This window comes from Mauremys reevesii, linkage group 15, assembly GCF_016161935.1.
Source record: "Mauremys reevesii isolate NIE-2019 linkage group 15, ASM1616193v1, whole genome shotgun sequence".
Taxonomy (NCBI): Eukaryota; Metazoa; Chordata; order Testudines; family Geoemydidae; genus Mauremys; species Mauremys reevesii.
Genome location: NC_052637.1, coordinates 32,610,879 through 32,634,987, shown reverse-complemented (window position 1 = coordinate 32,634,987; position 24,109 = coordinate 32,610,879). Strand labels below are relative to the sequence as shown.

The 24,109-nt window shown below is 45.2% G+C and overlaps 1 protein-coding gene across 3 annotated transcripts in view; it reads right to left on the bottom strand.

The window, feature by feature from the left end:
- Nucleotides 1–24,109, bottom strand: part of ABCC3 (ATP binding cassette subfamily C member 3) — a 101,418-nt gene that overhangs the window by 72,369 nt on the left and 4,940 nt on the right. The window contains exon 1 of one of the 3 annotated variants that reach the window (XM_039501171.1): nucleotides 9,405–9,731. The exons of the other annotated variants lie outside the window; for them this stretch is intronic. Within the exon in view, the coding sequence (XP_039357105.1) occupies nucleotides 9,405–9,434 (30 nt within the window). The 5' untranslated portion in view covers nucleotides 9,435–9,731. Of the gene's footprint in view, nucleotides 1–9,404; nucleotides 9,732–24,109 lie in introns of those variants that run through there. 3 annotated transcript variants of the gene reach the window in all.

The following is a 24,109-nucleotide window of genomic DNA, read 5'->3' as shown; positions in this document are numbered from 1 at the left end:
TGACCCATTAGATGTGTTTCTGGAATGACAGAATGAAAGAAAGCCACATGACCCAACTCTGCCAGTTACGCAGAGCGCCTGACTCAGAAAGAAGGGACATCATCTCAGCCTGCAGATCATGGAAAGCTTCCATTCTTGTGCCTGGAGCTATGTTAAAGACAAGCACAGACATCTTGCTCATTTTCATGTGAATTCAGCATTGCTGCTAGTTAAGTCTTTCTTGCAATTGCATTACTTGAGAGTCCCTGGATAAAATAAGATTAGCTCCAAGTGGGATGGGAAAAAATGAGGCATTTGTCAAATGTTAAGGCACAGATTAATCTGGGGAGCACAGAATCGTGCGTTAAATGAGGGTATCGAGAGAGAGGAATAAGCCCTGATCTGATCTCCAAAATGACTAATTCATTGTTCTCTCATTTGAAACATATCATTTGCCTATCTGTTTATTTATAAAAACAGACAGCTACTCCTCAAGTCTCTTGGTGCAATTACATTCTATCTATTTTAGGTACTTATTTGGCCCCCCTGTTGCCACAGTATCTGAGTGCCTCACAACATCCCTGTCGTGAAATGGGGATCAGAGGCACAGAAAGACAAAGTGACTTATCCAAGCTCACACAGGGAACTGAGCCCAGCCTCCCACAGCCCAGGTTGGCACTCTAACCGTGGGGCCATCTTTCCTCAGCTAAAAACAAATTATAAGAAACAACGTGCTGTGATGGGCAGCATCCCCGGACAGATCTCCCCACACTCGTTAAACCACCCCCGACCCACCCATCAGCAAGGACTCCATCGCTCCACTGACCCTCAAGCCAATGCTTGAATAAATGGAAGGCCTGCTGTGCTCCGAAGGTTCAACTCAGTCAAACCAACCCACAGGGAGGCATGTCCAAGAGCCTTTAGGAAGAGTAGGCACAGGCAGTGACCACTGTACCCCTCTGGGGTCTCTCTGAAAGAAATTATCACAGGCACTTAAAAGCAGCTTCATCCACCAAGTTCCATCTCGGTTACATAACTAGTGATGTCAGAATGAGCATCTGCCTTGAGCGGATCATGAGCCAAAAAGCCCATTGCTGACTACTGCGTACTCAAGTCCAAAACCTGACTAACTGGGGACCTCGAGTTATAGAGTTGAAGACTTTCCTCCAAAAATACCTGGCTTATGCAGAGCTAAAGTAGAGGGACTGCCATAGGAGATGCTCTCTACAATGGCCAGGATCAGGACCATAGAGGACTTAACAGCGTCAAATCAAAATCTACAGTTATAGGCTGAAGCCTCAGTGTAACATGCCCGTCCCAGCTTGCGCCACTAACACAACAGGGCTCACATGTTCTGCACTAGCTGAAACACCAGCGTGTCCTCGAAGCAGAGCCAGGAGTCATCTACTTTCTCTCATTCCTTGTACAGTTTGTGTCAGGTTCCAATGAAAGAGCAAATAATTTCTAGCTCAAAAGAATTGTTGGCATTCGCCCTCTCCCAGAGAAAGAGACAGGACTTTGCTCCTGTTCTCTTTGAGCACCAGAAGGTCTTCTGTCAATACACACATCATAGAAATTAGGGATAAATAATACCACCACCTGGTTCTTATATAGTGCTTGTTATCAGTAGATCTCAAAGTGCTTTACAACGGAGGTCTGTATCATTATTTCAATTTTGTAGATGGGGAAACTGAGGAACAGAGAGGTGAAGTGACTTGTCCAAGGTCATCCAGTAGGCCAGTCACACAGCCAAGAATAAAACTCGGGTCTCCATCCACTAGGTCATGCTGACGCCAATAAGGTAATCAACAGGTCATCATGCCCATCCTTCTTGCCCAGTGCAGGATCATCCCCGTAAATATATTCTCGAATGCTTTACTGGAGGGGCTGACAGATCCAGCGAAGTAACAATTGCATCAACATTATGGTCTACTTCTCTCGAGTACATGGGTCACATATTGCTTAATTTCCTGTTTGACTGTGCACAGACATGGTAGATGATATATGATGCAATAAAATAGGAGGCAATTTGTGGCCAGTATCATATAGCTGAGATAAGAACTGAGCTTTAAAGACATAGTTCACTATGCTATGAAGGAAGATGAGCACTCATCCCCTTCTCTCCTTTCCCTGCAGATGCAGTCTTTGGCGTAGAGAAGTGTGTGGCACTCTGAGAATTAAGCACTGGTGCTTTGCAAAGAAGCAGGTATTAACATTAGCTCCTAATTGTCAGATTAAATAGATCTTACATCCTTAAAACACTGGAGCTTTGGATTCATTTAAATTACTGTTTTTAGAAATACTGTCCTCATACATAAACGCACAATATATTTGTGTTAGTGATTTGAGGGCTATATGGCTAGCGGTCAGAGCAGGTGACTGAAAGCCAGCAGCTCTGGATTTTCTTCTTAACGCTGCCATTGACTTGTGTGTCCTGGGGTAAGTCACAATCTCTCTGTGCCTCAGTTTCTCCATTCATAAAATGAGGTTAATAATAATAATACTTACTCATGTTCGTATACTGCTGTGTCTGAAACCAAAGTATTTAAATTATTATTTTGTATGCACAGCACAATTTTTGTCCTTCACTTCCTCCTTCTAAAATTGTGATATATGATGCATTTGAAATAGCACGAAGAACAGAAACCACAACCTCTCTGGACAAAGCACAAAAAGGAACTGTTTACATGATCTGCTGTGTCAAAGAATGCAAGTTAAGTCACCAGCGAACTGTCCTCCGCATGTTCCTTACTCTTTGGAAAGATTTAAGTGTCACTCATAAGAGCACTGAGCCAAGTTCTGCTCTCAGTTAGTTGTATGCAACTCCTGCTGACCTGGAAAACACTGCCAGCCATTAAAGCACCACACTACTATAATTTCCTTACAATAGACAATGCCATTGGTGCAATACAAACGCCACAAATATAAAGACCATCCTTGCCTGGGCAGACACACTGAACAGAGATAGGGATTGATTATGATGTATTTGTATTACAGAAGCAATCCGAGGCCCCAGTGAAGATAAGAGGCTCAAGTACGGTACAAAAAAAAAATCACATGAACACAAGGTCTTAACAGTGAGGCTAATTAACCACAGGAACAGCTTATCAAGGGATGTTGTGGATTCTCCACCACGAGAAGTCCTTAAATCAAGACTGGAAGTCTGTCTAAAACAGGGGAGGGCATCTACGGCCAGCGGGCCAGATCCGGCCCGTCAGGGCTTTCAATCTGGCCTGCGGGATTGCCAGTCCCATGGTGCAGCGGGGCTACAACAGGCTCCCTGCCTGTCCTGGCCCTGCACCGCTCCCAGAAGTGGCCGACACCATGTCCCTGTGGCCTCTGGGGGGAGGGGAGGCAGAGGGCTCCACGCGGTGCCCTCGCCTGCAGGCACTGCCCCCCGCAGCTGCCATTGGCCAGGAATGGGGAACCATGGCCAATGGGAGCTTTGGGGGTGGTACCCATAGGCGAGGGCAGCATGCAGCGGAGCTGCCTGCCCCACCCCACCCCCAGGAGTCACTGCCGGACATGCTGGCCACATCTGGGAGTGGCATGACGTGGGGCCAGGGCAGGCAGGGAGCCTGCCTTATCTCCACTGCGTGCTGCTGCCACCCCAGAGTCACTCGAGGTAAGTGGCGCTAGGCCCATACCCCAAACCCCTCCTGCACCCCAACCTCCTTCCCTGAGCCCTCTGCCACACCCCACACCCCTCCTGCACCCAACCCCTCAACCTGAGCCCCTTCCTGCTCACTGCACTCCTCCCACACCCTGCACTCCCTCCCACATCCCAACCCTTTGCCCCAGCCCTACATTCATGGCCCTCATGCAATCTCCCCACCCAGATGTGGCCCTCAGGCCAAAAAGTTTGCCATCCCCGGTCTAAAAGATGTACTGTAGCTCAACAAATTGTTGGCCTTGATGCAAGAATTACTGGATGAAATTCTTAGTCTATGTTGCGCAGGTCAGACTAGTTGATCATAATGGATCCTCCTGATTTTAAAATTCAGGAAAAAAAGGTCCCTTGACCATGATCTTATAATCTAGCCCCCTGCAAGGAGTTTCACAGGAAGCATGCAGGATATGTGGGGCTTCTGGCAAGCTGAGGGCAGGAGGGGAGGGGCTGAGGTTTTAAAGGGACATAGAATTAAAAAATAGTGATTCTATTACATCCTTTAGGAATATACAGTGCTGTGGTATTGGTTTATCCACCACCATAAACAAAGAAGAGAACTCTAGTAAGCTCTGTGATAAATTCAAGACAGCTACATTTATTCAGTTAAAAAGCATTCTTATCCAAACTATCCACACGCCAGCCAAAAGGCAGAAATGAACAGCTGTATTCAAACATGTTTATGTTGTTACATTTGGGATGTGTTTTAAAATGAATACTTAGAACGTTCTACCATTTGGACTGGGGAGAAACAGAGGATCACTTTTAAACTTCTAATTGCTTTTATTGAATTTTATTTAAAAAAATAAATAACCCATGATTGTTTTCACTGAAATTCAGAAAGACAGATAAGGAAACGGTTGTAACAGAAGTGTAAAAACACCGAGGGAGATTTTCAGAAGCACCTCAGGGATCTAGAGTGAAATTTTCAAAAGCACTCAGGGGATTGAGGCACCTAAATCCCACTGGCTTTCAATGAGAATTGGGCACCTACGTCATTTAGGTGCTTTTGAGAACTCTACTCTTAGTGAATGGGACTTGAACTTCTAAAGACCTTAGATGCTTTTGAAAATCTTACCCAACATTGTTACCGCATGATTTCTGCTAACCTGGACATGCTAGATCTAAATGAGCACACAACTCAAGGAAAAGAGCAATGATGGCTTTGAATCACATATGCATACCCCCCAATCTGGATCTGGCTGTGCACCAGTCCACTCCCCCAGTGTACGTAAGAGCAACTGGAAGACTGCTCTAGCTTATGCTATGGGATCCCTGACCATAACCCCTCTTGCTGCCCAGAGGAGATGTGTCAAAGGAACTTTGCACCACTGGATGATCTCTGCATGGCTGATCACACTGGCGTTATGGCACTGTGTGCTAAGGTTCAGAATAAAGCAACAGCAGCACAACCAAGGATCAGGGCCATAATCTTCAAAGATGTGTGCCAACCAAACAAAATAGAAATCTGACAGACAGACATCACTGCGGGTACATTTTACATGTAAATATTGCAGCCCCCCCCCCCCCGCACTATTTTGTTAACAAATATTGCTATTGCACAGTTTAGTGCTGTGGACCAATGTCCTCTCGGGAATTGTTAAACAAGAGAATATTTCTTTTATATGTAATCAACATTTTGATCTGTGTGGTGAATATTTGCCAAGACGTATTATACTGTTTTCACTTGTATTTGTTTATAAGGGATTACACTAGGAGTAAGAGATCGTGGAAATCTTAATTGAACAGGTATTCTCTGTTACTAGCAAGACATAATTCCCCATAGCTACAGATGATGTATTTGATAGTGAACTGAACACAGACAAAAGCATAGAAATCTCAGTTTCAAAGTGACTTAGGGCCAGATTTTAAAGATATTTATGTGCCTAACAGCACAGATAGGCACCTACTGGGATTCTCAAAAGCACCTAAGAGTTCCACTCATTTTGGGGAGGTTAGGTGCTTAGGTACTTTTGGGAATTCCAGTAGGCCCCAGATTTTTAAATGTATTTAGTCATTGCTGCACTCAGAATTGCAATGCCTAACTGATTTAGGAGTCTAAATCTCTTTCAAAAGGGATTTAGACATTTAGGAGCCAAAATGGAATTGTCGCTCATAAGTGCCTAAATCCCTTTTTTAAATGGAACATAAGCATTGCAATGCTGAGCACAGCAAAGCCTGAATTCCTTTAAAAATCTGGGTCAAGGTACCTCTCTGCATCTTTAGGCTCCTAAATACCTGTACAAATCTATAGTTAGGCCCCTAAATGCCCAAGTCACTTTTGAAATTAGGACTGAGGGCATGTCCACATGGACCAGCAATGCACATTACTGGAATGTAATTTCTACGTTAAAGTGCACTAGGGAACTTTTAATGTGCATCAGTAGGGTCTACACGGACCAGTTAGTGCGCAACATGTTAATGCACTTTAGAAATCACACCCTGGAGGGAGACAAGCCCTTGGGCATTTTTGAAAAATCTTATCCTTGCTATTGTATGCACATTAATAAAATAAATACTTTACTGTTCTACAATAACAGACTAGGGCCACAGATCAGCAAAGCATTTAGCATGTATTTACATCAGCTATGGACATGCTGTCAAAGTTCCAGGGCTAGCCATACCTCTCTCCACATTGTGGTTTCTCGGAGTGTACCCTGCAGGTTTTACGCCTTGTGCCTTTACCTCTCCCAAACTGGAATTCTCCCATGCTTACAACGGGCTACAGTATCTTGTGCATCAACGTAGCTTACCCAGCAGGTCCAACAGGTTCTGACACCTGTGGCTTTTCCCTTTTGGAGTCCGTGACCAACGGTGAATATACTGACCAGACAGCCTTCTTTAAAACAAAGTATTGTCTATTTTAGAGCAGGAACAAAGCTTTTAGAGAAAAAAAGATTTTAAAACGGTCTATGTGCATGTCTCTCTTACCATTACCTGATGGTAATCTCCATGCCAAACTTCTTCGGAGAGCCCCCGCAGGTGCCTGTGTCTCAGCCTAACCCCTCCCTCCTCTCTTAAGAACATGTCCCATTTTAAAGTCTCAGGATTAGTTTGTTCTTCTGCATTCCTGGGCTTTGGCCCTTCTGGTTAAAACCACTCTTGTAGGCTCAGCAGGAGGTGAAACCAGAGACCTCAGAGCACAGGGATCTGCCATTGTCCTGTAACAGCCCTCAATTTTTTTTGGAAAGCAGCTTAGCCTGAGCAGAGCTGAGTGGAATTTTTCAGATGAATAGTTTATTGGGTGAAAAATGCAGTTTCAGTCAACCCAAAACTTTTCCTGTATTTGATACAAATACTTTCGGCCTTTCACAAACCAACCAGAAGGCAGAGGCAGTGTTCGTAATGTCGCTACTGTCTCTCTCCTTTTAGCCATTAGCCCAGTTGTTCAGGCACTCACCTGGGACATGGGACAGCCAGGTTCAACTCCCCATCCCGAAATAGACTTTTTCAAATATTTTTGGAACTGCCACCAAACCGAAAAGTCATTTATTCGACCCCCTCTAATCCTGCTCCATTCTTTGTCCTTCCTGCTTGTTTCTCCCTCAACAGCCTTCTATTAAACTAAACCAACATAATTCATACAGTAAACAACCTCATAACCGGGTCCTCACTGAGTATTCATAAATTATTACAAAGCAGCTCCAAATCTGTCACACTGATTTGAGTCGCAGCGACTTCATTGAGCTCCATGTGATGTTTGGGTTTGCTGAGATCTAGAGCGCTGCGGATTATTAACAGCTGTTACTCCAGTTTGGGGAAATGCTGAAGAGTACATTTTGTTAATAACACTTAGCATTTATACAGTGCTTTTAAACTTCAAAACACCTTACAGTAATGACAACACATCCCCACAATTAATACTCTAGCAGGTTTCATACGGTCAGAGTTTGCAACGCTCCCCAGACACCCGCTAGCTAGAGGACTAGCCTTGCAAGCTAGAGGTGATATGAAAGATGAGACTGGGGAGTGAGGTGACACACCTGCAAAGTCCAGGGGCAAGCCCTGGTGAGAAGCTCAGAGCACTGTGCCACACAAACACCACCAGGGTGTTGCTTCATAACCCTGCTTGGGGACTCCATCTTTTGTATTTATCTTCTAGCTATTAGGTCTTTGATAAATGTGTAGTTTCCCCCCTAGTTGTTGGGAAGAGGGCTGCTGCAAGAAAGGAAAGTTTGCTTCTATGTTCCTCACCCAGTGCTACTCAGCTGCTACATGTGGGGCAAGTCTCTGCTAGTCTACCATCTCCCCCTTGCCTGCCTCTGTAGCTACTCAGAACTTCCACTAACAGCAACATCATGAAACTGATATGGTTCTTGACCCTTTGAATGATGTTGGCTGGACTCTGAATAGCAGTACCCGAGGTACTGTCTGCAGACTCAGGAGAACAACACAGCATTAGCTGGCATATATTGACTGTGATCTTCTCAACCATAAGGGCTAGAAATACTTTTATAAAAGAATGGAAGCTTAAACTCTGCAGAAATCAATAGCCTCAGGACAGCTGTAAGTGAGGACATGTCTACAGCACTTTCTTTCTCAGGATCTTAAAAAAGAACAATACCCAGCTTCCATGGAGTCCTTCTCATCAGATCTCAACGAGCTTTAAACGCATTAATAATCATTTTACAGATGGGGAAACTGAGACACAAACCAATGAAATGACTTGCCCCAGGTCACGGACCCACGCCTCTATCATTAGGCTGGGCTGCATTTTGCAAACAGGAGTGAGTTGAGCCTCCCACACCACCTCTGTGGTATCTTATTACTCCCATATTTTAAGGCAGGAAAACTAAGGCACAGAGAGGCTAAGCGGTTTGTCCAAGGGCAGGGGGGAATCCAGAGCCTGATTTTCAGAGGACTCACAACTACAGCTGAAGTCAGTGAGAGCTGCAGGCACTCAGCACCTCTGAAAAGCCCAGTCCAGGTCTAACACCATCAAGAGCACCCCGTAACAGGGCACCAACCACTCAACCTTATCCGCCCCAGTGGGTTCATTGGGGGCTGATGCTCTGGGGTTACCAATGAGATGCTGCCTGCTCTCTCAGCCACCCAAGTGGACCAAATCTCCCCAGCCTCATTGGGACTGCTCAGTGAGGCTGGCTGGAAAAGCTCTATGGTGCCCACCGGGGTTTAAACCCCTCCTTATACCCCTCTGCACCCCTACCAGCCTATAGCAGTGAGCAGACACACCAGCCCCACAGCCTGGGAGCCTCCTCTCCTCCAGAATCCCAGGCTTTCTGGGTTCTTTTCTACCAGTAGTTTTCAACCTGTGGTGCAGGGAGCCCTGGGGGTCCGCAGACTATATGGAACATTTCCAACGGGGTCTATGCCCCCATTCGAAATGCTTTAGGGGTCTGCAAATGAAAAAAAAAGAAAAAGGTTGAAACCCCGTTTTAAGCCCAAGGCACAGGGCAAATCCCCTCCATCGCTGGGACAGAGCCCGAGGGAGCCTCCAGCCCATCTCCCGGGGCCGGAGGGCTCCTTGCTCCCGGGGGCTGTTTTCAGGGGCGCTCCCCGCTGCCTGACCCCCAAGCGGTGCCCCCCCCCGCAGCGCCCTATCTGGGGGGTTCATCCCGCTCGAGCCCCCCGTCAGTACGTCCTGGGACGGGGCCGCAGAGCCGGCGGGGGGCTCTGTCTGTCCCCGGGGCAGCTCGCCGGGAAGCCGGTGCCCCTTCCCCTGGCTGACGGGGGGGACCCGGGCGCTGCTCCCGCCGGGGGGAGCCCCGGCCCCAGCCCGCGGGGCGCCGCCGCTTACCCAAAAGCGGGAGCCGCAGAAAGCCTCCATGGTGCGGGGCTGAGCCGAGCCGAGCCGAGCCGGGCCGAGCTGCAGGACAGACCGGGCGGCGCAGCAGCGCCCGGAGAGGCGGTGAGTGAAAGGGAGCCCGGCCCTCTTCCGCCACGCCGGGGCGGGCGCTCGGCTCGCACGGCAGGCGGGGCGCGGGGGCCCCAGCCGGCTTGGCCCAGCCCCTGCTCCCCGGGGAACGTGCCAAAGCCGGGGACTACCTCTGTCCCCCCGCTGGAAGGACAGCAAGGTCCCCGGGCTTCATGGGGGGTGGCCGTGGCCCTCACACCGGCCCCATCCCCCCGCTCCAAGTGGTGGGGTTTTTAGAGCTGCTTGCAAGTAACATCCTGTGTGGGGCGCAGTGTATTAACTTGGGGTGGAACAAGCCCCTGGAGTCCCGGGCTGCTGAGCCGTGTGAGGGCTGTTACGACCTAATCCCATCCGGCAGGAAATCCAGCTCACTTCCTCACCAGCCCTGCTGGGGACACTCTCAGGGTTCCCAGGCCAGCAGCAAGACAGGGGCTTTGCCTCCCTGCCTGGAGAAACCAGGGCTGCCTGGGCTTTCCCTTGACTCCATGCCTCTGCTGTACACAACGGCAAGTGAAAGTGTATTTTCCCCACCTTTTCCTGTTTCAATAGTGGCTCCTTGGGCCACTCTCCCCCCTTTTGCAAAAGGTTAGGGGTTCAAGTCTCCCCCCAGCAGCACTGGGCTCATGGCCATTGCTGACACTGCATTGCACACCTGGAGGGGGTGCTCTTGGCAGGGGTGCTCATGCTGGGAGGAAACAAAGCAGAGTGGCTCTTGCCCTGCCAGATCTGAAGAGCGGGAGGATAACCCCTAACATTACTGGCCTTCCTCCCCTCTCTAGAAGGCAAATTCTTAAGGCATGTGAGAGGATCTGTGGCACTTGGAGCTTAGGGTAGCGGTGGGCCTGATGCTTCTACATGTCCATAGAAAGGGCATGCACTCCAGTCTGTGTACTACTATAGCCTTGCTACACAAGGAAAAATACCCATTGCTGACAACAGGTATCAGCAACAGGAGTGGCTGAATCTGTTACTTGGGTTTAACCATGGTGGCTGAAATGGTGCCGAACACAGTTTGTTCTTATCTGCCCTTTCGGGTAAAGTTTTCAGCACTAGTTCAGCTGCATCTGTTGCTGACATCCATTTATCAGCGAGGGATCATTTTCCTAGCGTAAGCAAGACTTATGAGTAAGGACTGGTCCGGCTTCTAAAATCTAGGCTCTACTGTTGGTGCTTAACTATTTTCAGGGCAAGTGACCACCTTCAGAAGGCCAAAGCCCTAACTCAAGCACTTCCCCAACTCCTCTTACCAATACCCCTCATGACCAGCTATGCTCTCATCTGCCCCTTTTGGAAACAGACTTGAGTCCTGCGTCCAGTGGCTCCTCCCTTTAGGCTGGGGGAGGGGCCTTTAGATGCGGGTGGGCTTGCGCTCCCCCACCCCTAGAACCTGGAAACTCAATAGGTACCTTTTGGAAACAGGGCACTATATTCTAGTCTCTGGCACTGAACACAACACATACCCAGCCCTACTTATCTCTTGGAGTGATTAATGTGGGGGGAATTACCATACTATTAGCCAGACCAAGAGGGAATTTGAATCTCAGATACTTTTTATGTAATTATGTAAATAAAATACTGGAAATAATTATAGCAGCTGCTACTAGCTATGCTGCTTCTGCCCTCTTAGCTGTGCCTTGGACTTCTTTCTTATAGGGCCTTTCATCCCAGACTATATGCATACAAAAATACTGGGATAGCTCCCGCCTCTAACCAAACCATTATGGCAGCTTTAATGTGTACTCAGAGGAGAAGGGATATCTGAGTTCTTGTCTGACTAGTCCCCTTCCACACCGTAAACTCCATGACAAAATGTAGAGCTGTGCCCGGCAACGCAAAGAGGAGAGATGGTCTCCCAGGAATATCAAGTGCTTGAGTATGTGGTAGAGGACAATTCTGTATGGGGATAAGATTTTGTTCACTCTCTGGGATCTCTGAAACAATTTCAGGAAATTCTCTAAGCTGCACTAAACTTGGCCATATAGCCAAGTATCTAAGTAAAGTTGAGTAAGTCAGAACCATGTCTCTTATTCATCCACTGCCTCCCCTTCTGTCTATTTTCTTCTCATATAGTCTTTTTTGCAAAGACTATTAGTACCGACATATTTCTAAGGCTGCCGTTTAATACAAAACATGCCTAACCAATGCACCTTTTGGTGTAGTATTGTGAACACAGCATTAGCACCACAACCACACAACCCTTGTTTACCTTCTATTTGAAGATGTTCACGCCTACAGCATTATTTACTTTTCAGCACACACTGTTTGGCCAGCTAATGCTATTGCACCAGATGATGCAGCAAAATCAGTTCACATAAAGCAGTGGCACTCAACCTTTCCAGACTACTGTACTGCTTTCAAGAGTCTGATTTGTCTTGCGTACCCCCAGTTTCACCTCACTTAAAAACTACTTGCTTACAAAATCAGACGTAACAACACAAAAGTGACACAGCACACTTACGGAAACATTGCTTACTGTCTCATCAATTGAAATATTAATATTGTACTTACATTTCAGTGTGTAGTATATAGAGCAGTATAAACAAGTCATTGTCTCTATGAAATTTTAGTTTGTACTGACTTTGCTAGTGCTTTTTTGTAGCCTGTTGTAAAACTAGGCAACTATCTAGAGGAGTTGATATACCTCCTGGAAGACCTTGGCGTACCCCCAGGGTACACCTACCCCTGGTTGAGAACCACTGACATAAAGCATGCTGCTACCGCCAATCAACTTGAACAATTGGATTTCCAGTCTCCTTTCTAGCTAGAATGTAGAGGCCAGTCAAGAAGTAATCGCTGTCCAAATCTCATTGCTATTTGGAAATAAAGGAGACAAGGATTACTTTGATGCTGTATCTAGAAAGTACGAGGGATTTAAAAAAACGAAACCCCAGACTTTTTTGTTCATCACCTTTATGGAAAACATTCTGATAGCCTATGTGAATGGGCAACTGAAGATGATGGGCATAAGGTGGTGTAACCCAGTCAGTAGATTTTTTGCGAGGGAAGCAAAAGGCCTACAGTACGCACTGATGAGTGTCCTAGTCCAGTTTTACTCCAATCTCTTACAGCATCTTTTGCAGAAGAGCGGGAGCTCCCTTTGGCCCATCTTAATAAGCACCATCTCAGGTGGTCTCAAGAGGATCTGCTTATTTGAAACCAGTAAAACCCCAACCTCATCCAGACAAGCCATCAAAGTCTTAGTTAATAACACAGATGCCACATCCAGTTGAAAGACTGGAGACATGCTAAGGACATAGTGGATTGTTGGATAGATTAGTATGTATGGAAGTTACCAGCCGAGTATTGTACTGAAACCTTTATCCATTGTTTGGAAGTATGTCAATGGACAAGGCTCCAAAGAGGGCTAAGTGTTATATTAAGAATCACAGAAATGTAGGACTGAAAGGGATTTCAGTAGGTCATCTAGTCCAGTCCCCTGCACGCAAGGCAGGACTAAGTAATAACTAGACCATTCCTGACAGGTGTTTGTCTCACCTGTTCTTAAAAACTTCTAATGATAGGGATTCCACAGGCAATTTGTTCTAGTGCTTAACTACCCAGACAGTTTTTCCTAATGTCCAACCTAAACTTTCCTTGCTGCAATTTAAATCCATTGCTTCTTGACCTATTCTCAGAGGTTAACAAGAACAATTTTTCCATCCTCCTCCCAGTAACAACTCTTTATGTACTTGAAAACTGTTTTTAGTCTTCTCTTCTCCAGACTAAACAAACCCAATTTCTTCCCCAATCTTTCCTCATATGTAATTTTTGTTGCTCTTCTCTGGACTTTCTCCAATTTGACACATTTTTCCTGAAATGTAATGCCCAGAACTGGACACAATACTCCAGCTGAGGCCTTATCAGCACAGATTAGAATGGAAGAATTACTTGTGTCTTTTTTACAACTATCCTGCTGATACATCCCAGAAGGATGTTTGCTTTTTTTGCAACAGTGTTACACTGTTGACTCATATTTAGCTTGTGATTCACTATAAATTATAATCCCCAGATCCCTTTCGACAGTACTCCTTCCAAGGCATTTTCCATTTTGTGTGCATGCAATTGTTTATTCCTTCCTAAGTGGAGTATTTTGCATTTTTCTTATTGAATTTCATCCTATTCACTTCAGACCATTTCTCTAGTTTGTTCAGGTCATTTTGAATTTTAATCCTCTCCTCCAAAGCACTCGCAACCTCTCCCATCTTGGTATTATCTACACACTTTATCTATGCCATTATCTAAATCATTGATTAAGATATTGAACAGAACCGGACCTAGAACTGATCCCTGAGGACCCCACTCAATATGCCCTTCCAACTTGACTGTGAACCACTGATAACTGGTTGGAAAACCATTCCCAGAGAGTAGTTATGCACCCACCTTATAGTAGCTCCATCTCTAGGCTATATTTCCCTAGTTTGCTTATGAGAAGGTCATGCGAGATAGTATCAAAAGCCTTACTAAAGTAAAGATAAACCACATCTACTGCTTCCACCCTACACACACAAGGCTTATTACCCTGTCAAAGAAAGCTATTAGGTTGATTTGACATGATTTGTTCTTGACAAATCCATGTTGACTGTTACTTACCACCGTATTCATAGAATATCAGGATTGGAAGGGACCTCAGGAGGTCATCTAGTCCAACCCCTTATCTTCTGGGTGTTTGCAAATTGATTGCTTGATTATTTGCTCCACTATCTTCCTGGGTACTTCTGACTTGTCTGAAATTCCCTGGGTTGTCCTTATTCCCCTTTATAGATTGGCATTATATTTTCCTTCATTCAGTCCTTTGGAATCTCTCCCATTTTCCATGAGTTTTTGAAGAAAATTGCTAATGGCTCATATCTCCTCAGTCAGCTCCTCGAGAATTCTAGGGTGTATTTCATCAGGTTCTGCAGACTTGAAGACATCTAACTTGTCTAAGTAATTTTTAACTTGTTCTTTCCCTCTTGTAGCCTCAGATCCTACCTCATTTTCACTGGCATTCACTATGTTAGACCTCCGATCCCTACTAACCTTTTTGGTGAAAACCAAAACAAAAAAGGCACTTAGCACTTCCTCCATTTCTGCATGTTCTGTCATTGTCATTGGTCTTCCTCTTGCTTCTAATGTTTTTGTAGAATGCTTGTTTGTTTGTTACCCTTTATGTCTCTAGCTAGTTTAATCTCATTTTGTGCATTGGCATTTCTAATTTTGTCCCTACATGCATGTGTTTTTTTGTTTTTTTTAAATATTCACCCTTCATAATTTGACCTAGTTGCCATTTTCTGGAGGACTCTTTTGAGTTTCAGATCCTTGAAGATCTTGCTAAGCCAGGGTGGTCTCTTGGCATAATTACTATCTTTCCTACGCAGTAGGATAGTTTGCTTTTATGTCCTTATTAATGTCTCTCTAAAAATCTGCCAGCCCTCTCAAACGGTTTTCCCCCTTAGACTTGCCCTCCCAACCCTCGTGGAATTAGATTGTCAATCAGACGAGAGAGAGAGAAGCTAATAAGCAGCTGGGGACTGTTAGTGACAAGGCCACACTAGTAAAGGGCTCAATTGTGGAGTGACCACAGGCTAAGCCCCGAGTAAAGGTACAGCAGAGATTGAATTGTGACTCAGAAAGTTGCAGTTTGGTCCCTGTTTCCTCCTTGTTCCTGGAAGGGCCGTGAGTTTCACTAGTCTTGGGCAGGTTATTTCACCCTCTGCAATGGCTCAGCAGCATTGGCTTCTCGGCAGGAGTGGCAAGGCTTTCCCTATGACCCATGTCTGGCTTCCCACTTGCCCCCGTCCTGTATGTAGTTACTTTGCAACAGCTGCGTTCTTCCCTTTTCACAGACCAGCAGTGCAAGTAGCTATGTAGGGGAATAAGGAAGCACCATTCTCACCTGGGTGAGCGTGTGAGGCAGCTCACACCTGGTCCCAGAATGACTAAGCTTCTAAAACTCTGTCAGTTTTTTGCAGGGAGAACTGAGGTTGGAGTTTGAATTAATTAATTTGCATCCCGTTCCCCACAGCTGCCGCAGGACAAAGGTGCTTTTCACTTATTACCCACAGGACAGGTGTTCCATGTTAGCATAGGAAGAGGCATGCTGAGATAAAACACAATGCATGCCCTGTGACAGTCAGGCAAACACGAGTCCAAGTTGGTTTAGATGTACTGTACACAAATGCTGGTGAAAGGTACCAGGCTGCTCCAAGGAGGAGGCTCAAGATTTTTATTTACCACAGAACCAGGTACAATTTGGGTGGTAGCAGCACAAGCTTCTCCAACCTCTGGATATCTCTCTGATTTGATCTGGGGGCATGGATAGCAGAATGTGCTTCCAGCAGGGAAGCAGGGCTTACTCCCAAAGCAAATCATTTTAAAGAAGGGTCATCCAAATAGAGACCACCTATGAACTTTCTAGGCATCAGGACTTGGGGCAGCACCTCTTGGATAGTTCTGAGTGCCGGGGCAGTCCTTGGTATGATCCACACATGCCCGGGATAGCAGGCAGAGGCTCTTAGTCCTTCACCAAGCCTTCTCAGCCCATGTTTACTGAGCAAACTTTATGGTCACTAGGGTGTATTACATTTCCTTCATTCCTAGTTCTCCAGTCAATGGCTATGTAACCTGGAAAGAGTTAATTCTCCTGCTGAAGCTTTCATCCGTCATATAGGTCAACAGAGCACACACAATCACAGCAATCCGTAGATTCAAAGGCCAGAAGGGACCATCTAGTCGAACCTCCGAGTCCTGTATAACACAGGCCATAGGACTTTCCTGCAATAAAGTCCTGTTTGAATGAGAGCAGATGTTTTAAAAGCAAGACAGGATGTCTTTCTAAAATGGCCAATAATGGAGAATCCACCACAACACTTGTCAAGTATCAGAGGGGTAGCCGTGTTAGTCTGGATCTGTAAAAGCAGCAAAGAGTCCTGTGGCACCTTATAGACTAACAGAAGTTTTGGAGCATGAGCTTTCGTGGGTGAATACCCACTTCGTTGGATACCCACTGCATCCGATGAAGTGGGTATTCACCCACGAAAGCTCATGCTCCAAAACTTCTGTTAGTCTATAAGGTGCCACAGGACTCTTTGCTGCTTTTACACAACACTTGATAAGTCATTCCAGTGATCACTTACCCTCACTGTGAAAAATTATTTCCAGTCTGAATTTGTTTAGCTGCAACTTCCAGCCCTGGGATCTCAGCAGACCATTCTGCTAGTTCAGGAACATGGCCTGCATCCTCCCTTCACCTAAATGGCTGCTCTGAACACCGACCCACTGTGGCAGCAGGAGCATAGGCAAAACAGATGGGTGTGGAAAGCCAGGCCTACTCAGTTACAATGCCTTGACTCTGGAATGTGCTCCTGTTGGAACTATGACTGAGCCCAACTTGGCTGCATTTAGATTGCATTCATTGCAAGACACAGGCTTTGTCTTGGCCTTCTATTGCCTCTGAGTGCTGGGATCCCTGGCAGCTAGCCTAGTGGCTGGGTTTTCTTGTGTCTAGCAATGAAAGTTACTTTAATCACTCTCTTATTATTTAGGTATTCAGGTTCACCATTAGCACTTAAAGGCCCTTCACAGGGAATGTTAGCCTAGCTGGGAAATCCAAGAGTTTGTATTTGCCTGTAATATGCTTCATAAGCACAAAAACAGAGATGGCCCCACCTCCAAAGAGCTTACGGTCTTGAAACTAGGAATACATGGCCCAGACCACTGTGCTGCCCCTTCTGCCAGCATTTAAACCCGAGCACCAGGGGAGTAAAATGTCACCACACTAGAATTCTTCATGCACTTTGCAGGTAGCAGTTTACTTCTAGTTTGTATGGGTGTAAATGAGCACACAGGGTGCCAGGCAGCAGAGAATAAGGCCCCCTGAAGACAGGACATACTAGAAAATACAGGTGGTGGGGATAAATTAGCGTGATGGTGGGTTTTTTGGTGTCAGCATCTACATCTCATTGGAGATTGTGTTCTGCTCCTGCCCATCTCTGGGATCTATAGTTTTAGTGTTTGCCAGCCCTAAATATCAGGATTGTATTGGCTGCATTTGCCTTTGATGTAAAAACAAATAGTTGCTGGAGAAATGTGGTTCAGCACAAGAATATAGTAACTCGGAGAAACAGGAAGATGAAGTCTGGAATCCTGGCCCCATTGTGATCAATGGCAAAACTCCTATTGACTTTGTTAGGATCTGCATTTTTCCCTTAGTTCCTATTTTACATTAACTCCAGCAGAGGAAAGATGGACCATATGGGAGGTTCTGACTGTGGTTTCAGTGCAGCTCCATACAGTACGGACAACCTCTAGAGGTGTTACCACAATACAAATAAACATTGATATAACATTTACAGCAACAGCCTGTACTCTCACCCGGTTTTGCTTCAACTGAATACTGCTGTGTTCTGGACCCTCCTATACTTTGGCCTATAGAAAGCATGTCCTGTCAACAATTCTGCTTACATTTAATACAAAATTAGTAGCAGAATATTGCAAGAAGCATATTATAGACTCACGGGTTCACTTTATAGTTTTTCTAGTCATCTCTTTAATTGATTTTTCTCTTGTTTTATGTTCAGTGTTTTCATGCTCATAAGAAGAGCTTTACTCATTTGCAAGAAAGTCAGTAACTGATTCCCTGGATTTCCCTTAATATTATGGGTACAGAAGGGCCCAACCCAGAGCCCTGTACCTGAAGACCCATTAAACTCCACGACCGTGCAGTGAGGTGATTGGGCAGGTGACCCCTCTTTGCATCTTACAATGGGCTGACCAGAACTCTAGGTCCAAAGTTTACCATGTTCAGCATTGGAATCCGGATCTGAATTTTGACATTCCCACAACATGCAGCTTTCTTTATGTTGTTACTTCCTAGTTAATTACAGCAATCATAATTGTCTCCATTTTCCTCCACCCCAAACTCTATTGGGTGCCAGTAGACAAGGACAATTATTTTTCCTGAGTTAACTCAGTTTTAGAATCCTAGCTGATTTAGGATGATCCACACACAGATGACCAATTTTTAGTACTAAGACATTTCTCTACTCCCAGTTTGTCTCAGCATTTCTTTGGCTGGATCCGTTCCTCAGCTAGTCATTATGAATTAATGCAACATTGCATTTTGATGTTTGGAATATTTCTGAATAATTCATTCTTGTTGGTTTTGGGGATGTTACTTGCACTACTGCTGTTAATCGTGTTGCATTAGTTAGCTGTAAATAATTCCAGGGCTATGGTTTGCTGCGATCATCATTTTGTTAGTGCCACAAATAGCATGAGTTGTTCCTTTTGAAGTAGCCGATTTATTTTAAGCTTTATCTTTTGTAAGACATATCAGGCAGTTTGGAAGGGGCAAGTTACAACAGATGGGGCACCAGGCTGAGTGTGAGATCAGGAAACTTGGGTTTTACTCGCACCTCTGCCCTTGACTTGCTGTTGGACCCTGGGCCAATCATGTAGGGTTATTTCGTGTCACAATTCAAGGGCAAATGCACCTGTATTACTCCACCATGGTCCACCAAGGGCACAAATTTAGGATCCTGGCTCCTCAGCTGTCACCTCTCTGAGATAGAGATCTGCATCTCCCTCCTTCCTGATTGGGGCTTTTCCAGTCTGCACACATCCCTGCCTACACTGCGACAATCCTAACAAGACGGGATGCCTGAACAGACCAGCATCTGCACATTGCTTTCTCTTCGAAGGCAATGAACAGCTGTGATTGCCAGCAGTTACAAGTTACCACACAGGTCTTTGTAAGCAAGCACATTTATTCTTAAGGTGAAAGCATTACAGAGAAAACAAAAATAACCCAATAAAAGTTCCTAGACACATGCTATCGCCCATCAGTCTTATGGGACCTTTGGAGGCCAAAGTCCTTCCAACCCTTCTCAGGAAGGATTGGGGCCCCCTCTTTGGACAGAAAGTCCTGCCTGTTTGTTGGATCAGAAGAAAGGCCCTCCATCAGTTTAGACTCCTGCTATGTTATAACTTATGCTAGATTCCTTTCTTTGTTTGCTGGTCTCTGGAGAATCTCGTTTGAACTAATATATGTGATCTCCCCAAGAGGGGATACCTCTTGAAGTGAGGAGGGGAAAGATTTTAGCCTGGTGAATTTTCTGTAATCACTACCCTCTATTTTTAATTCTTGCAAGAGCTGTGGTAGCCCTCTGTCATGGAGTAGAGCAGTGGTTCTCAACCAGGGGTCCAGGGCGTCTGAAGGGCCACAAGCAGGTTTCAGGGGGTCTGCCAAGCAGGACCAGCATTAGACTTGCTGGAGCCCAGGGCTGAAAGCCGAAGCCCCAGTGCATGGGGCTGAAGCCCGGGGCACTGAGCTCTGCCACCTGGGGCTGAAGCAGAAGCCTGAGCAACTTAGCTTTGCAGTGCTCCTTGTGGCATGAGGCCCCACACCATTGTCCTGCTGGTTACCCCTTAATGCTGGCTGAGGCTTTTATATGCAGAAAACCAGTTATTGTGGCACAGGTGGGCCATGAAGTTTTTATAGCATGTCTGGGGGGGTGTGGGGAGAGGGGGGCTCAGAAAGAAAAAGGTTGAGAACCCCTGCAGTAGAGCACAACCCTGCATAAACCATTCATTTAAAACCAATGGACCCCAAAGATACTGCATGGGGTTGCAATATTTGCCACAGCTCCTCCATACAGTTACACACAATCCTGCCCCTCTGTAATACAAACACTTCATACCTAAGGGCTTTCAAGGATATTGGAGGCAATTGTCATATCTGTCACAGAATCATAGAAATGTAGGGCTGGAAAGGGACCTCAAGCAGTCATGTAGTCCATCCCCCACAATGAGGCAGAATGGATTATGCCTAGACTATTCCTGACTGATGTTTGTTTAACCTGTTCTTAAAAACCTCCAATGATAGGAATTCCAGAACATCCCTAGGTAGCCTGTTCCAGAGCTTTACTATCTGTATATTTAGAAAGTTTTTCCTAATAACCAACTTAAATCTTCCTTGCTGCAAACTAAGCCCATTACTCCATGTCCTGTCCTTTGTGGACATGGAGAACAATTGATCACCATTCTCATTAACAGACCGTTTACTTATTTGAAGACTTGTCAGGTACCCTTCTCAGTTTTCTCCTCTCTAAACATGCCCAATTCTTTCAACCTTTCCTCCCAGGTCAGGGTTTCTAAACCTCTATCATTTTTGTTGCTCTCCTCTGGACTCTGTTCAACTTGTGCACATCTTAAAGCATGATGGCCAAAACTGGACACAGTCCTCCAGTTGAGACCATATGGCTACGCATAGTGGGAGCAGAAAGTAAGGACCTCCTCTCACCACAGGTAACGAAGGATGTGCAGGGGCTGTTACCATGTTGCTCCAATTAGTACCAACTCACTGGAAAGGAAATGGGAATTGGGAGGGCTGCGGGAGGAGGAAACAGTGTGCTTCAGCTACACTCAGGTTCTAGAATACTCACTATACCAGGAGCGGGCGGGTAACCCTGGTAGCGCTGTGCTGGCTTGGGAACCCTCTTCTGGGGGAGGTGTCCCCGGGGGCTGTTTCTACCCCAGATCTGCATCAAGGTGACACAAAGCAAAAGAGAATCAGGCCCCTTGACTGTATAAATATGAATCCTCTACCACGCCGCATGTAGCAGTGATTTCCCATCATGTCTGTTTGTTGCTATATTTCATATTGAAAGTGACAAAAAGGATAAGTAATAAAAATGATCTAGCCATGGCTGAGGGCTGCCCAGTGTGTCCCGCAGAAGCCACAGCAGCAGCACCAGCTGCCAGCAGAGCTGAGACCGGCAGCATGAACTCCCAAATGCTTGTAGCATCTCATTGTCACTCAATAGATTAATTCTGTGAACATGCTTTTAAGTGTCTTAAGACACTAATTAAACCCTTGGCAGGTGTAACATACCTCTGTTCATAAGAGGTTTAGCTGTGAAGGGATCCACGAACAACTGCAGACAAATAGGCTATATCACTAGAGTGGATTGAGTGTCAAAGACCCAACCCCCCTATGCTCAGCCCACCTGCCACATTGACTTCATGGTACATTTGTTCCCTATTCCCTGACCAGCTGCCCAACAAATTATCTCCCCTCTCTAATGGGCTGTAACAGATCTGTGGCTACTTAGTCTTTTATGGGCATCACAAAACAGCTAGCTGGAATTCCATGATAGCATCAGGAATCCTGCTCCAAGTGCAGAGTCCCCTGCCACTTGAGCTAATAGACAATCTCTCTTAGCTGTATTGAGACTATGACTCACAGATGAGCAGTTCTGCTTCCATCCAATAGGGGGCAGCAGCAGCAACATGTTCTCACATTCTCTAACCAGTTCATTGCAAGTATCCTTTATCACTTCATATCACTGAGTTAGTGCCTATATTAACTCCTTCCTGAGTAGCTTATGAATGACTAGAACCGTTGTGCCTGTATAAAGGAACTGAAAACACAAATAGTAATTAAATGGCTTAGCCATCCTTTTCATTCTCCTGCTGGATCTCTGTACAGTATTTAATGTATTAGATAGTTAGAGAAATCTTCCATTACTGTTGACAGTGTTGTTCCCAGGATATTAGAGAGACAAGTTGGGTGAGGTAATAGTGAATGAGTTAATATATCTTTTATTAGACCAACTTCTGTTGTGGGTGAGACAAGCTTTTGTGCTTAAGAGCTCCATTAAGCTTGTCTCTCTCCCCAGAAGTTGGTCCCGTGAAAGATATTACCTCATCCACCTTGTCTCTATAGGTCCATTCAAGATCTTTGAACCCTTGCCAGTTACAGCATCCACTGACTCAAGCAATAATACAAAATGTCAGGGTACATTAAATATATAATCCTGCAAACACATGCAAAGAAATGAATGTAAACTGTTTTACTCAATGTAGAAATAACCTTCAATTCCAATGACTGAAATACCAAAACACCAGTAAGTTCATGTCTTTAAATGAAGGAAAAAAATGAATAAATAAAAGCAACTCCTCCAATAACTAAAGTTCAGCTCAAAAATTTCAGCTAAAATGCTGTATTCTGAGCAGATCCCTCTAAATTAGACTAAGTAGCATTGCCATCTACTGACCAGCACATAACTTGCACATGAGAAAATGTGTCCATTTGTCTTTTTAAATCTATAAATAACACTGCTCTAGCTCCCTTCTCTGAGGATCTCAAAACATTGTCAAGCCATGTAACACCTGCAATGTACAAATCATTATTCTTATTATACACCTGGGTAAACTGAAGCACAGCGCAGTTAAATGATTAATCCAACATCAGAAAGTCAGCGGCAGAAGTGGAAATAGAACCCAGGAGTCCTAGCACCAGTCCTCTGGACCCACCACTGCACTTTATTCCTGTAACCTAGTCTTGCAGTGCCTGGTTAAGGTTTAAGGTAATTAATGAAGGTTGTGTGTAGGGTTTTGAGTTAATATTAGGGCTTTGGGATAGGGTTTGAGTTAGGGTTTAAGATTGTGTAATTAGTGCTAAGGTAAGCTGTGCTAGGGTAAAGTATAAGGGTTATGTTCATGCACAAAAGATTTTTTTAAATACATTTGTATGTAAAATATTAAGCAGATCCTAGAAAAAACAACACATTCCTCATATAGCTAAGGAGGACAAGTAAAGGAGGCTTGTCATATAACAGATGTTCCAGTAAGATGCGGTGACACTTAGTACATCACACACACACACACAAACAAGAGCAGATCTAGTTAAAGGCGGCAAATTAAAAACTGACAAAATACTTTTTCCACATAAAACGGTGGAACTCATTGCTATAGGACATCACTGAGGCCAAGAAATTAGCAAGATTCAGAAAGGGAATGAATATTTATATAAACACGACTATCTAGAGTCACAATTAATGATAAACATTTTGGAAGGGATGTTAAATCTCATGCTTCAGGACTTAAGCAAATCTCTACCAGCGATCAGGAGGACAGTGTGTGGGTGGGGGGGGGGGAGAGGGAGGGGAGCATATTTCCCATTTGTCTATTGTGGGGTTCTTACAACTTTTATCTGAAACATCAGGTACAATGCCTGTGTACTTACCTCCACAACCCAGGAATGAACCCTAGTCTAACATCACAGAAATAAAACAATGGCACATTTAATTGTAAAATGTGTCAGGTTCCGAGCTGGGTTCTGCTCCTGTGGCTTAACTGAAATTAAAGGTGAGGGGGGAAACTGGTATTGAAGATGGAGGGCCTGATTTTGCTCTCTGTGTGCTGTGAATCTCACTAGCACTACTGAAGACAATGGAGTCACACTAGTATTAAAATAGTGTAAATGAGAGGACAGTCAAGCCCATAAAGCAGTGGTCCCCAACCTTTTCATCTGACGGGCGCCAGAAGGACCATGGCGGCAGTCGAATTGCGGCGGCATTTCGGCGGATGCTTGACCGCCGGCCAGGACACGGGCACATTTAGTGGCGCCCGCGGGCACCGTGTTGGGGACCCCTGCCATATAGTGTTATCCGTTAGGCTTAGTATCAAATGCTGTTCTCATTTATGCTGCCGAAAGGATTAGATCCAAAGGCCATTGAAGTCAATGGAAAGATTCCCAGTGAATTTAATGGGCTTTGGATGAAGCCCTATGTCATGATGATAATAAATATCTAGTTCTTATATAG